At 40.6% G+C, this 16,141-nt stretch overlaps 1 protein-coding gene across 3 annotated transcripts in view; it reads left to right on the forward strand.

Moving 5' to 3' along the window:
* Nucleotides 1–576: 576 nt before the first annotated feature.
* kat6a (K(lysine) acetyltransferase 6A) overlaps nt 577–16,141 on the forward strand; it is a 41,862-nt gene continuing 26,297 nt past the window's right edge. Inside the window, exons 1-2 of one of the 3 annotated variants that reach the window (XM_055198529.2) lie at nt 577–927; nt 2,600–3,869. In XM_055198529.2, the coding sequence (XP_055054504.2) occupies nt 3,225–3,869 (645 nt within the window). In that variant the 5' untranslated portion in view covers nt 577–927; nt 2,600–3,224. Of the gene's footprint in view, nt 928–1,130; nt 1,564–2,599; nt 3,870–16,141 lie in introns of those variants that run through there. The other 2 variants (XM_055198527.2, XM_073860535.1) reach the window with 2 other exon arrangements.

A 16,141-nucleotide genomic window follows, 5' to 3' on the forward strand; every position in this document is an offset into this window, starting at 1 on the left:
CAAAGCATTCTTATTGTATTCATAATATCAATATATTCACGCAGCTCAAACATTACAGCAATTACAATCCCACTACATCATATCATAAATATTCCATTAATGAATACTGATGTCACTGTAGCAACAGATTCACATTTCCCGAGTGGGTGTAAAATTGAAAACATCTCTGCTGCCTTCCTCCAGTGATGAGAAAGGTGTGTGGGTCACCTGTCATCACCGCCTCATACAGCACTGCGGGAAATTTACATAATCCTCTCTTGTAGTAAGAGAGAGATAGAGAGAGGGAGCGCGCAGCCATTGTTTATATAGTAGCATATTCCCGTTCCCAAAATAAAACATTTGCTTTGTCACGAGCACGATATGTTTTTCTTCATTTCTCCTAAAAACAGGGATCATCCGTACCCTTACACGAAAACAGCAGCTAGAACGCAACGCAGAAGCCCGATGGGAGGTGCGGAGGGACTGTCTTTGATCTTTAAATACCCTCTAACATTAAAACCACACTCCATCGCTTTGATTTCATTCGCCGCTGCAAAATTCAGACGCTCCCTAGGCGCGCCACATCGCTACGTGCAAGCAAGCAAGCGCACCTTTCTTCATTCCGCGTTACCATCTGTCCCTTTCTTCCATTTCACGCGCAAGCAGCGGGCATTCGCCCTTCAGATGTGCAACCGTATCCCCCCTCTCTCCTCCCGCCGCAGTCTCTATTATTCCCATCCCTCCCTCTTCGACTCCGGTTCGCACGATGCAGACGCTCCCTAGCGCCGACTGTTTCCCCCCTCCCCCACCCGCAAAGCTCCTGTTTCACTCAAAGATGGCGTCAGCTCTGGAGCCACTGCTCTCTGGCTGCATTTTTCAGGCTTGTTGTTGTCTGTGTTTCGAGCGCGTTCTGACACATTCTCCTCGGCCACTCGACCCGAAATTCCGGTGAGTATCGCATGGTCACACGCTGGCTTTCAAATGGTCTCGGTTCATCAGTCCGAACCGGACTCGTGGTTCTGTCTTTCAGCCAAGGAGCGGGAGAAGGTAGAGGGAATGGGGGGGTACGCGGAGATGAAGGAAGGGGGAGGGCGGGGGAGCGAGCCGAGGCCTAACTACTTCCCTCACGGGCCTCGTCTCCTCCGCCACCGCAGGCTCCACGGTTGGGTAGGGAGGGCGGTTTACAGTAAGTGGTGAAGGAAGTGGAGGAGAAAATGGAGGAGGAAGCGCGCGTGAGGGATATATTTTTTCGTAAGCGTATCCGAGGCTGAGATTGAGGCCGCGCGCCGCCGTGTCAAACGTTGGCGCGAGGGAGGGAAGGCAGGGATCTTTGCGTTCTTTTTTAACGGCTCAAGCGCGGTAGCCACTGGTTACGGGCATTGTGTGTGTTTAGTTAGGCCGCGGTGTTTCTTCACGGCGTTTCACGTTGGAAGTGTCTGAATAAATGTAATTTTCACGAGTGTTACAGTGTAAAATAACTGGCGAGGGAGGGTGGGAAGGAGGGGAACATTGAGGAAACATTGTCCTCATTGGTTGCACGTTGCTTGTGTTTTGGATCGTTAGGGAGCTAATAACATCCGCTTGGTAAGTTTACGTTCTGTGGGATATAAATCGACCACAAGTTAAGCATACTTACAACTAACAAATCATTTTTAAATCTGTTTGTAATAATATTTACGTGTTACATCGTTCGAGCCTTGTTGCTGTGCCCTACCGATACTCTCTATTATGGTTGCTGTTTGTTTACTAGTAACGTTAGCCATGTGTTGACACATTGTTTCTACTTTTTTTCAAAATATTGTGTGTTTGTGAGTCTCTGTTATGATATTGCATAACTTAAGTTTACAGTACTTATAATAATGGAGATAGTAGAAGTTGTGTGATCATTTAACATTGCTGTTTTAGACACGATTGTATGTTTAAATGAATGGCTTAATCTGTTTCTCCCAGTCATATAATCTTATTAATAATGATTTTTCGTGCACTCATGGTCTAAGTCACATTTATAATGCAACCCAGGATGTGTTTGCAACAGTATGTGTTTATGTTTCTGTGTACACAGTTAAAAGGATAGTTCACCCTAAAATAAAAATTCGGTCATTTACTCACCCTCATGTTGTTACAAACCTGTATCAGTTTATTTGCTCTGATGAACTTGAATGAAGATATTTTGATTAATGTTTGTGACCAAACTGATCATGAGCACCATTCCCACTTATAGTAGGAAAACAGAATACAATGGAAGTGAGTGGGGCCCATGAATGTTTTGGTTGCAAACATTCCTATTTTCCTTCGTGTTAGTCGGAACGGAGAAGTTGACATAGGTTTGTGGCAACATGAGCGTGAGTGGATGATGACAGAGTTTTTATTTTTGTGTGAACTATCCCTTTAAGCTGTGCCTGGTAAATATCTTGTTTTTGTTTACAGTAAAGCCATGGTTGTAGGGCCTTGTAGGTTGTATGTTGTGATCTAAATGCAGAACTTAAATGTGCCTACTCTAGTAACACTTTTTCTATTATTGTGTAGATGTTTGTTTGTATGTATGCATGCTCTTATTTACCTCTTTGGTTTTGGTCCTATTGTGTTTTTCCAATCCTGATCTTGTTTTGTTTCTGTGCAGGTTGCAGGAGCTTTTCAGGAATACTCAGTAGGAAGATGTTCAACCTGCGTTGCTTACTGTAGTGAAGGATCCGTTCTGGACCACAGGTGTCAGCAGTGCTAGGAGGAAGAGCGACTGGAGTTTTGATAGACTTTTGAACTTTCTCACATCTTTATTTCCTAAAGGGAGGAAAATCTACCTGCATGAGTGTCTAAAGGCCCTTCCACAGTATTTTACCATGATGCTCCATGTAAACGGATAACACTACATAACATTAAGGATTCTATCTGAGTGACTGTTTTAAGGCACCCAAAACTCTTGTCAGCTGGCCTGTTGCATACCACCCCACTTTGCTTTGGTGTGGCCACCCTTCCGCCAGAAGGGGAACTGGGTTAGGGGAATCCGTTTTAGGTTTGGGGGGGATATAGGGAGCCTATGCTATGGTGATCGGCTCCCTCTCTAAAAGCTCCTGCTCAGGCACAGAGAGACTTACTACACCTCCCCGGGACAAAGGATAGCCTCCTGGAAGGAGAATAAGGAGGAGGAGGGCGGCGAGGACAAGGCAGCGCCAGGGCTGAGGCCACTGGGTGCTACCTAACGGTTGTAAGAGTGTGTTGGGCCGTGGCCCAACGGTATCGCAGCAGCCATGGTGAAGCTGGCCAACCCGTTGTACACCACCTGGATCTTGGAGGCCATCAAAAAGGTAAAAAAGCAAAAGCAGCGGCCGTCCGAAGAGCGTATCTGCAATGCTGTGTCAATGTCCCACGGGCTTGACCGCAAGACGGTCTTGGAGCACCTTGAACTCAGTGTTAAAGATGGCTCTATACTCAAGGTGTCCAACAAGGGGCTCAACTCCTACAAGGACCCGGAAAACCCCGGGCGTATAGCGTTCCAAAAGCCCAAAACAGGAGGAGGAGGAGGTGGAGGAGGAGGAAGTTCCAGCACCAGCTCTAGCTCTTCCAAAAAAGCTGGCCTGGACTGGAACAAACTGATTAAGCGCTCTCTAGAGGGACTTCACGAACCTGGTGGATCGACTCTGAAGAGCATCGAGCGCTTTTTGAAATGTCAGGCAGATGTTGCGTGTTACCTGTCTGGCAGCGGCTCTATGGGGCCAGGCCTGTTCCACCAGCAGCTCCGGGTGGCTCTGAAGCGGGCTGTTGCTCATGGACGTGTGATAAAACAAGGTCCACTCTTCTGCTTGGTAAGCAGGAGTTCCCATAACGACGGGACGGGCATCGTATCCCTTAATTCTCTGCCTCCGGTGCGTCTGCTACCCCACGAACAAGATCGGGTAAGATTATGAAACTTGTTTGGATCACATGGTTGCACTGTTTTGGGTGGAGTACTTTGTTGGTTTAGTTTTTACTTTCAGTTTCTTTGTTTTCAAGATATTTATTTGTGTATTTCACTTCTGTTTTCTTGGACCAAAGAAAATGTCTTGCTGCAGGTCAGGCATCCACAGGAAACTTTGAGGTTTTGCATAAAGACTGCAATGTTTATGGCTTTTCTCAAAGTTGACATTGTTGTTTGATCACAGTAGCTATGTTTACGTGCAACCAAATAATCCGTTTGTAATCAAATTGATGGCTCAATCGTATTGAAAAGCCTTCATGTAAACACCTTAATCAGCGATTAAGGATGCCAATTTTAATGGTATTGAAAGGGATGGTGTAGTCCGATCCGTGGTCCGATCAGCAGGAGAAAAGTATGCATGAAAGTGCTTGAATTGAAGTATTTTATCAATCGGATGCAAAAACACCTTGTGCACATGCGCAGCACAATTGTGCTCAAGATCATGTCTTACCTCTTATTTACGTATCACATAATTTTCTTTACAGAAACATGCAATAGCAAGGCAATGGCAACACGCATTATTAAGGTAATGGGATCACGCTTTGTACATGCTGCAGCATTGATGTACTTTCATAACATTACATAAAGCAATAAAATAGCCTTGTGCCTTTCGAAAATTGTGTTTTGATTACTTACATCTGAAAACTTCTTCTTAAGAACAACTTTCTCCAACTCAGTTTTGACTTTTATCCAGAGATAAAGCGTGAACTCGATAAGAGTGCTGTCCGCAGCATGGCGTTGCCAAGTCCCCGCTTTTTTCAAGTCTAGATTTGGACTATTATTTAAACTGTTTCCACCAGTTGTTTTTTTTCTGCAGGTTAAAGATGAAAGGATTTTGTTGACTAGTTATTAGTATTTGGGCTGTAAATAGTTATTGGGATGGTTGTGATACGCAAATCTGGCAACTCTTGCTGCGTGCTTGGTTCGGATTATATAGAATGTACATGTAAACAAACATTTTAATCAGATTGCAATCTTTAGAGTACATGTAAACTGTATTGTCGTAACCTTCAATCGAATTAAATTCAATCGGATTGACAATATTTTGTGCATGTAAACAACGTAGCCATTGAGACAGATTCTTAAAATTAAACCGTTGTCAGTGTGCAAAGCCAAGCCACATAATTCACCCGAAAACATAGCAGAAAAGACGAGATGGTCAAGAATAAAAGCCCACGAGAGATTTGCTTCCTGCCGAGCCTGCCAGCTGCAAGATGGGCTGTTTCAGGGGGAGAGAAAGAAAGAGACAAACACGTGAGGGAATAAGAGGGTGTGTTGTTTTTGTGTTTGGAAATGTAGGCGAAAACCAAGAGGAATGGGTTTGTGTTAGACAGGAAGCGGGAAAGGCAGGGATAGGCCTTATGTTTGTGTAAATGTGTGAGAGAGGTGAGATGGAGAGTTTTTTCGAAGTGTGGCGCTGGCAGAAGAGATCCACGCATGCTCAGACCGATATACTTCATAACACTCTGCACAAGTGAGAGAAAGAGAGGGAGAGAGAAAAGGATGAAGATAGAGATAGAAGCTGAACAGCAGACATACAGGCGACAAGAGCAGAGCAATACACACACCCACTTTTTTGTAACCCGATAAATAGCAGCTCTGCCTTATGCTCCCCAGAGGCTAAACACACCCACCCACCCCTCCTATCACATCTGATATGGGTCCCATCCGTGATGTGCACTGTAGGGTTTTGGCTGTCAGAGTGATGCCCTGCTAAATTTGAGCTCTGGTTTTACTGTCCAGGCCTGTGTTATGTTTTCAGGCACCTGACGTTGACAGCTTTACACACGACCGAGGTGCTTCGTGTGTGTTGTGTCTGGGTCAGGAATTAAGTCTTCCACAAGTGTCTACCCCTTTGGAGTCACATGACCTCTTCAGGCATCTGCACTTGAGGAAAAGGATTGCACGTTGCTTTTAGACATTGCCAGAGGATTGCTGTGGAGATGCCACGTTGGAGATGCAAGGTTCTTGTCTATCATGCACGGGTTTATAAGTTTGTCAACTGTTGCAGAAGTAGAAAAGTTGATAATGAAATCTGCACTATGTTTACTGATGATGTAATGTTAGGTCGCATATGTTTGGTTGTCTTTCCACCCCCTGCTGGTTTGTTTTTGTAGCAGTGAGACTTCTGTGTTTTGACTAGAATGCATTTACAAAGTGTTTTTTGCAGGAATGGTTCAAAATCAACTTTCATATTTGCCAGTGTCTTGGGAATTGAGAATTTATGGGCTGTAATTTCTTACTCGCAGTGAAGACCGTGTATTGCTTTATATGAAAAATGTCTCTGTGACAATTGAATTTCCACTTTTCTCCTTGCATGTCTGTATAAAAGTGATGAGCTATTCACAGTAATGTTGGTTGAACTTAACCCGTCACAACATGAAGAGTGATAGTTATTTTGTTCATCATATTTTGTTTTGATACTTGATAGCTTTTTCCTTTGTACTTGAATAGATATTTGGTGGCTTCTTTGATGGTAAAAGTTAAAAGATTTTAGATTTTTGCCAAGTTATTTTTGCAGATGTTTTTTTCTTTTGAGTTTTGCATTTACGTCAAATAAGTACTTGCATTTTAAAGCTAAGCCAGGGTATCCGTTTCAGTTCCTCACAAAGTAAATGCCCAAGTAACTTGATTTATTTACTAAAGCTACAATAAGGCTCATAAGTCAAAAATGGAGCAAAATTCTTCCATACTATATAGTAAGCGAAAATCAGTATGCAAGGTGAGTAGTATGTCTGAATTCATAGTAGTGGTCAACGAATATATTGCCAAAGCCGATTTATCGGTCGATATTTGTTCTTTTTATTGGCCTTGGGCGATAAATCTTTCCGTTTGGCCGATAGATTCTCTGGTTGGGTCACGCTAGCACATTAGCATTGTGTTCCAAGATAAATACTAGGGATGCACGATATATCGGCCGACATATCGTTATCGGCCGATAACTGCTTATTTTTTTATTTTATCGGTATGATAGCAAAATTAGGCCGATAAATGAAAGCCGATAAATTATGGATTATTTTGGTTTGTTGAACCACTTCACTTGCTCATTGCTGGCCATGTGGAGTTTTGATTGGTGCTTTCTGTGACATTGCACGAAGATGACACGTGTTGCGGGCTTAAGAAGAGTATACTAGTCTAGGGCAAAGACAAGATGTCTGCGGTCTGGGAGTTTTTCATTGTGAAAATAATATGAATATTTATCGGCCTATATATATCGGTTATCGGCCCCCAAATATAAAGTGTTATCGGTTATCGGCCAAAATTTCCATATCGGTGCATCCCTATAAATACACTCGAGCCTACGCAGCGACCCACAGACCGATATGCCGTATGACACCAAAGCATCGTGAGAGCAAACTGCTACACGCCGATTGCTCATGCCACACACAGTCAGCGTCTAAAAGACGATGAGATGACTATTCATCATTCCCCTTTTACATCGCTCCAGAAAAAACGCGATTATGCGATTGCATGATTTAATGCATGATCAACCAAAGTATGTTTAAATACGCCTCACTTTCGCCACATAAATTGCAGATTGCTGCTCGCAAAATATGCAGGGCTTGCAATATTTCATAATCCCCACATTGTCGTAGCAAAATGTCATATATATCTTAGCAGAAAGTTGAAAAATGTTGCATTTACTTTACACATGCGCAGCAGCCATGCCCCCTGTTGCCATGGGAATGTTAGGAAGTGATGTAATTACGCGACGTGAACATCAATGAATGCTGCAAACTATTTTTGCAAGTTCAAGAAGTTTTTGCAAGTTCCCGCAATTTTGGCACTTTCCCGCAATTTCATTGCATAAAATTGCATCAATATCCCGCATATTCCATCGCATTTTTAAAAAAAACCGTGCACAAAATCAAGGATTTTTTGTCCGCAACAATCACAAAAAAAAACTCTGCGTTTTTCTGGAAGGACCGCTTTTAACGTGATTTGTGTTCTGTGAGGTGTCATATCTGCAGCCCAGTGGTAACTACAACTGCGACAACAAACTATAACAAATTTACCTCACAAACAGTCAAAAAGCCACCAAGTTCAAAAAGTTAGTAAAATAAAATTTTTGCGAATCTATGAACCGGTCCCCCCCTTTGATTTGGGTATCAAGAAATGTATTTACTATGATTTAATTGTACTTGTTAAACGACTGATACTTAAATTATTAATGCAGTTGTTCTGATTACGTCATTAGTCAAAGGATATATTGGTCGCATGACAGTCAAACGTGGCAAATGGAGTATGTCTGAAATGCTCTTTTTTTACTTGTTTTAATGATAAAGCAGACGGTACTTCATCTAATTCAGTATGCACTGTAACAGTATGCGATTTCCGGTAAGTGTCGGGCGATATGCTTAATTGTAAGACCGTCCTATCATCAGCCTTGAGATCGCTGATAAACAATAGTATCGGGGGACGGATACTAATTTATTTGATAATTTTTTTACTCTTTTGTGACAAGCCACTTGATTGGTGGAAAAAAAAGCTGATTTAAGCACAACACTGTCATGACAGCAACCTTCATAAAACCAAACCCCCTTGTGTGATGAAAAGCATGCATAGCACATGTTAATGTGAAAAATATGATAATAATTAACTAAAAATATAGTAGTCAAACTTGCCAACTATTGTTATGAAGGCTCGCTATCGGCCATATTTCTGACTATTGCGATAGGCGATAGTATCGTCTATTGACAACTCTACATGACAATGAACACATGGCAGATACAGTATGTCCTAAATGTTTTTGGTACTTCATCTAATTCAGGACGTACTATCTCGGTATGCAGTTTCGGAAAATAGCAGATGATTATTTTGTTTCTGACATCAAAATGCTGGTGAGCAACAACTTTTTGAAAATCTTTGGTTAGGACAGTCTCTGCAAAAAATGATTTTCTACTGTAAAAATTACTTTTAAAGTTTGTACTGTAAGCACATAAATTTACTTGTTTACATCTACATTTACTTAACTGGGCTCTTTGCTCGGCTGCTTAAAGCAGCGCATTGCTGGCTATTCCCATGCAGCCTGTGAGATCATTGTGGGTTATGTTGTAGTGCATTGCAGTGAGGAAGAGGGCAAAACAAATGGGTTGAGCACTGGCTCTGACCCCGGTACGGACGTGGTACACGAGCAGTCAACACACGAATGACTGTCGCACTCCTCCATTTAAACATGATCGCAGACTTGCTTAAACGCTTTTCCTCTAATAGAGGGTCATTGCCGGGGCATATGTGGGGAGTGGGAGGGGGGCTGGAGTCAAACAAGGGGCATGGATGTATAGATAGGAAATCTCATAGCTTTGGGGGTGTTATGAGTGTGTATATATAGGACATTAAGTGGGCTGGTCCTGATGAGAGGGTTTTGTGTAAGAGTCAGCAGTAAGAGGGATGGGAGCCTCGTGTTGCCCTTTCACAGCTGAAAGCTCCAGGGTTGAAGGAAAGTTCTCCGGACGGTCATTCTGGGGACGTGTGAAAATCCAGATTGAACTGAGAGCCTATGACGTCCAGTTTATATTCAGGGAAGGGAGAAAGGGGATTATGGGACACTATGATATGGTCATTAGGAGCAGGTGTTTAGTTAAATCTCAAAGTTTGGAGCTGCAGGTTTTTACACATCGTAGCAAGGTGCCCTCAAGGTTTAAATTGGCCTGCGGCTTTGCATGATCCCATTTCTCTTCTCTCTTCATTTCCTATGCTCTTTCTTTTGTGGCAATAGAAGTAGTGAAAAGTCAAAAATTTAAGCAAAATAAGCTATCTTTCGAGGTTTTTGTCATGCATACCTAGTGAAAGCTGTATTAGAATTCTGCATAATGTATTTAAACATTATGAACGTGTAAGGCGATGTTCACACTTTAAGCTCCCTTTCTGAATCTATTCTGAAGAAAAAGTGGGATGTGTGCATTGTAACGCTCAATGCTTTGAAGTTTTTTTTATGTTATGTCTATTTGCTCTGATTAAGATCAGCCTAAATTATGTTTGGGTTACCTGTATGCAGACATTTCCTAGTAACCACATAAGCGTTGACAACTTTTTGTAAGGGACATTCAGAACATCTTTTTTTCCGTATATTTCTAGTCATTCGTTTGGAAAGTATGACTATTATATTTACCCGAGCATATGTTGAAATGTCACTGATGATGCTTTCTTCAATTTTTGTTTTAAATGTTAAGTGTTATCTTTATAAGTGGAATAAATGTTGAAAATATACAGCTGTACAACATGCAAGCTGTTTGAAAAGCTTATGTTCGACCTCAGTGTAGATTTTTGGCAAAGCTTTTGTTGCAATATCAATATCAGACCATACCGATATACACTGTATTGTTTCATCCCATATCCCGCTGGGAAAATAAATACAGATTATATTACAAAACTTGATATACCACCCAGCCCTATGTTGTGTTTGTTTTGCTTTTTAATAGCAGAAATTGAGAACAACAATTTAGAGATTTCTTTATTTTTTCTAGGAAGCTAAAGGCGTATGTTGAGGTAATATTTAATTGATCAAAACAGATTTTGGTGAGCGTAAGGGTTATGCTTACACTGGTCGGTGTTGGTTTTCATCCTTGAAGTAGAGAAGGGAATGGCGAAAATACTAGAGACATAAGTACAGAACGGCCCTTAACATTGATTATCTGTCTGGAATGTAATCAGTGTTGGTCCTTTTGTCCTGACTGCTCTTGCGTGGCATGAGATGATCATAAACATTACTGCAATGTAGAAAGATTTACAACACTTCAGTAGTAACCATTAGCAACACCAAACGACCATCATTTGTCTATAAACATCTCAAGTTCACTGAAATATTAGAGCCGAAGACATTTTAGAGAGGTTGTTTACGCTATTCTAAGAAGACTCTATGCAATGTGCTGTAATGTAATCACTAAATCATATATTTTTTATTTAAATCACTCTTTGTACGGGGTTAAAATTCTTAATAACGTTTGAGGTGCAGTAAAAGACAATAACAAATATGATGACCATAGCTTTAAAATATAAAGTTTAAAATCATAAAAAATTTAAGGGAAAAGTAGAGTCCACACCACAACAATAACATTACTTATAATGTATTACTTTTTAAAAAATAGGTCCACAAGTTTACAACAAATGGTAAAACACCTGTTGGAAAGAATCTTTTGCAGTAATTTTTGTGTGCGCATATCAGTGAACACCCCTGACCACTCGGTGAGTTTCACGTCTTTGTAAACGAAAGTTTAATGCATTTTAGGAAGGATTGTTCCAGTGCACCTATGCAGCCATTGTAGAGGTGATACAACAGAAACCGAAAATTCTCAGGCCAGCATCATATGTCCAAATTTCAGTCAAACCCGTTCTATTTCATCATAAACAATCTGAAAATGGGTCTTTAAGTGTAAAATACCGAACTTGTCCTTTATCTCCCATTGTGTATGTGCACCATAACTGCGCGCTTTTAAACACGTCCAGTCAAAGCAGAAGTTTCATAACATTAAGCACCTTTAAGTCTTTTGCTATCATTTTAGCTATTAGCTGTGTCATGTCGTGTCGTCCTCTCACCAGTCAAGATGTAACGTTAATCTTCGTATGCCTCTCTAGTATCTCTTGACATTTGAGTGAACTTGTTAGGGCTGGGTAAAAATATCGATTCATCAATGCATTGCAATTATTTGTTTCTCAATTCAATATCGATTCATCAAATCCTATGAATCGATCCCCCCCCCCCCGGGCCAGTGGCGGCGCTGTGGGCAACACTCTGGTGAGAGCGTTCAGCGTTGTACAAGGCGCTATATAAAAAAAAACAGAAAGATCAAAGATGGCAAACAGCAGCACTTCTTTCAATCCTGCACCATCAACGTGATCAAACATTAGCAGAGGTGGAAAGAAACGAATTACATTTACTCACGTTACTGTAAATGAGTAATTTTTTGTGTACTTTTACTTTTTTGAGTAGTTTTTAAAATCTGTACTTTTACTTTTACTTAAGTATGTTTTGTTTGAAGTATTGTACTTCGCTACATTTTAAATCATATCCGTTACAGAGTATTTTTTTTAAATAAAGTGATAAAGACGCGCAACGGATGATTGATGGGCGGGGGAACGCGCAAAAAGAACCATGGAGACGGACGAGACAGGCGCGCGCTAATGCAGACCCGCCTCAGTTCAAATCTTATGAAAGAAACCCCTGGCCATATTTAAGCGACCACTTTCCACTGACGCGAAGCGAGTGTTTCATTCCTATGAAAGGTAAGATTCAGGCTCTCGAGTACGAAATTGCAGACCGGGTTTTAACGCTCATTTGCACGACGCGTTTTTAATACAATGCGCATTATCCATCGCAGCTTCGCGTCAAGTCAAACACAACTTCAGAACGCCTCGAGAATGCGCAGATCATTAGACATTGCAGAGAGAGAGAGAGAGAGAAAGAGAGAGAGATCTGACATCAGGTACCCAGGTCAGGGACGCTAGAAGACAATAAACGTGTCAAAAGTATGACATGGCACTCATCTCATTATATGCTCATTTAAACTAGATATATAGTTTAATAAAATAATGTATGTTACCAGCAATACATCAATTACAACCTTACTATAGTGATTGTATTTACAAGCTGCTGACCACCTTCAAAAGTGCATAACTCACATGTAAAATCATTAAATAATTCCATAAATGTTTCTTAGTTTAAAAAAGCTTTTTATTTTATTAACTTTTTGTTATTGCACTTTAATTGTAAAGATGTTCTTACAATTAAAAATAACTAGTTTGAGATTTATATTCCCTTGATGTTTTTGAACTATACTAAAATCCTCCACCTCTCCCCGCTGTAAAAAAAGTAACTTTTACTCTGAGTAAAGTTAAAATGATTTACTTTTTACTTGAGTAGATTTTTAGACCAGTAACTTTACTTTTACTTAAGTAAAATATTTTAGTACTTTTTCCACCTCTGAACATTAGTAATACTACACACATTATTTAAAAATATACTCAGGTACTTAATTGCTTGCGTATTTACTTATTATTGAATCGATATCGAAGGAAGTAAATCAATATTGAATTGAATCGAATCGAATTGAATCGGAGCCTCAAGAATCGAAATCGAATCGAATTGTGAAATTGCTAACAATACCCAGCCCTAGAACTTGTGACAGCCCTGTACATTTTGCACCTGACTGAATGTATTTTCGTTTACCGATGTGAATCTGAAAACTACTGCATCCTTTTAAAACCATAGTGCCTCAGTGATGTGAGGCGTGTTGGGCTATACATCGTTGCGTGTATCAGCGGGGTTGCCGCAGCACGAGTGCGCATAGGAAGCTTTTGAATCATGCGTGGTACTGATGTCATATGCTGGTCTGTGCAGCTTACGTCGACGTCAAGCACGATGCCAAACATGCACCCTGTCTTTACTACCAAGGGCACTTGTAACCCTAATCAGATATCCAAATGCCGCCATAACCACAAAAATAAATAAACCCACACGGTCATTGTTTATGTGATCGATCGTCGATGATACGTTCGAGTACTCGAGCAACCGATTACTCGTGCCCAATAGTCAGCTTGAATTTACAAATAATTTAAACTTTGAATTTTTTTACCTTGACCAGTGATGAGTTGTTGTAACGTGTAAAATGAAGTTGAAATAAGTTAATTCAGCTTTATTTTATAAGATGTTTTTTTTACAATGTGTATCATATTGTTTGACAAGTTATTGCATATTTTTCTTTAATATCATGCAGACCTAATATGAATTACATAGTTTACTTCATTTCAAGAGCAACTTTTTAACACTATAAAACACAAATTTGATTTGTTTTTGTGTATTGCATCATGTACCGCTACGTATCTTTAACATTGATACTTGTAGGACTTTTGTGGCGTACAGTCATTGTGCCCCATGATGGATTTGAGTTCGACAAGGCTCACTCTCGGCGTGTGTGCGTGCATTTTCTGCTTCATTAAACCCTACTGTAAGATATATTTGCTACGACCTGTTATTTGTACAAGATTCACTAGCAAGTCACTTTAGAAAAAAGGGCTCTGTCACATTTTCACAGAAATACGCAAGTTACAATAGATTGTGGCATGTTTGGCACCTCTGTTTAGAAAGCTGTGATACCCAGAGACTTGATAAACCAACCAAAGGGCTTCATTTTTGGTCGATTTCTGCAGGAGGTGTTTTGGAAGTTGCACGTGATCCGAAAGGTGTTTTATTGTTTGAACTGCTGTGAAAGGGCTTTAAGGAATAGAGGAAATTGGTTTAGGGTTGAATGAATGTAATAATTGATTACCATGGGACATCACCTGCTATCATGCATTGTCATAAAAGCGAGTGCTGGATGTGGTTAAGATGGGATGCATTTTAAGGCAAACTTTTCAGTGAATGTTTTAGCACACTACAATCCTCAATGGAAAAGGTGTGGTGGTGTTTTGGTCTTTGACACAGCCGGTGAGACTGTAATCTTGTCTCACCCTGTTGTCCAACATTGTCTGTGCATCTGCATGTTTGCCCTCTATTGTTTTGTTTTTCTCTGTGTTTGGGTGTGTGTGTCCAGCTGTCTCCCGTGCATTGATCGCTGGTGTTTTTGTACATGAGCTTTTGGGTGATGGGCTGTACAGGCAGGTGAATGCACAAATGAGTTTCACATGTTAATGAGAACCTTGACTGGGCCATTGACAAGGACAGTAGGTCTTCCTTCCTCCTTCCCCCTGCCTTTCCTCCACCGGTCTTGTTGTATCCACCGTTACTCCTTCATATTTCAAGCTTGTGATTTCCTATGCGTAACACGCTCTCAGCTTTGCGTACATTAAGAGCAAATTGAAGGCTGGGTAAAACTGGCAGATTGATGCATTTGTGTAAGTCGGAGACTTTTATTCGGTCTGATGCACTTCTGTAAGAATAATTTTTCTCCTACATTGCTGGAATATTTTTAGATTTCCTGTGGTGGTCGACTGCCTGGCAGCTGCGCTTTAATTCGGCATATGAATAGTTTGTACGTCTGTTCAGTTATTTTACTTCTCTTTGGAGAAGTTGTTGTTGGAGGCGGAGCTGTTGTATGAATTATGAAGGTGTGTCTGCAAACTGGCCAAGTTGCTCCACTTGTTTTGACTTGTTCTGAACAATAGTCTTTTTTAAACGTATCGCAATCAATACAAGTTTTGGGGGCTATTCGCCCTGAACTGCTCAGCTGTGTGTTTGTCTAGATGTGATACCAGATGGGTCTCAATATATTTTGTTCTCAATATATTTTTATTTGATGCAGGTAAAACAAAGATATTAACGCACAACGGTTATGTTGAATTAAAGAAAATTTCTCTAGTAAGTGATAGACGAGATAAGATTTTAAAGGAAGTCAGTGTGGCTTGTTAATGCAGCTGTGAACTTCAATGTCATCCGTCATAAACAAACATAAAGAGAAGTGAAATGGGTTTTTTATGGTTTCCGTAGAGAATTGTATTCTGTTTAACCTAATTTTAATCGGATTGGGTTGTTTAAGAACGAAAAGTAGTTTTTCTGCCCTTGAGTGTGTGTGTGTATTTGTGTGGACTTGAGTCAGAGGAAAATGAACCCAATAAATCATAGTGTCCCTGTCCTCTCTCCTCCCTGCCTGGACCTGCTCAATACTGCTTTCTGTCTTTCTTTCTCTCTGTCTGTCTTTTCCTCTCTTTCTGTCTCTCTCTTAGCTGTTAGTCACTTTACCCTCTTAAAAGTAGCATGGAAGCATCTTTAAATCTTTACAAGCACCACTGTCTTTGGACCCCTTGCACCATTATTTAAGTCCTGCCACAAGTTAAAAGATAAATAAATACATTTGCAGTCTATTTAATTCTGTTTTGGTTCATGTAGATGGTTTGAACTCTTGAATTCATCCATGTAATCAACCTGTCTGATTTGGGTCAAGTGTCTTGTAACTATTGGTTTTAAAAACCACAGGTACACTGATTTTTCTTTCAGCCCCCGTGACAAAACGAAATGCGTGGCTGGGTTTTCCCGCTCATTTGCACAAGACATCAATCGTTTAATGTCACTGTTTGCTCAGTTAATCTACCGATGGGTCTACGCTGACCAGCGTGAAATCAAACGCATCTTACACAGAACCGCGAGAAAATGCAGGTTCATTAGACATTGCATAGATGAGAGATAAAGAGGGAGTCGGAGAACTTCTAAAATAACACAAAAACATTATCTATGAATTTAAAGGTCTTGGACATCAGTTGCCCAGGTCAGGAAAACTG

This window comes from Misgurnus anguillicaudatus, chromosome 22, assembly GCF_027580225.2.
Source record: "Misgurnus anguillicaudatus chromosome 22, ASM2758022v2, whole genome shotgun sequence".
NCBI classification, from domain to species: Eukaryota; Metazoa; Chordata; class Actinopteri; order Cypriniformes; family Cobitidae; genus Misgurnus; species Misgurnus anguillicaudatus.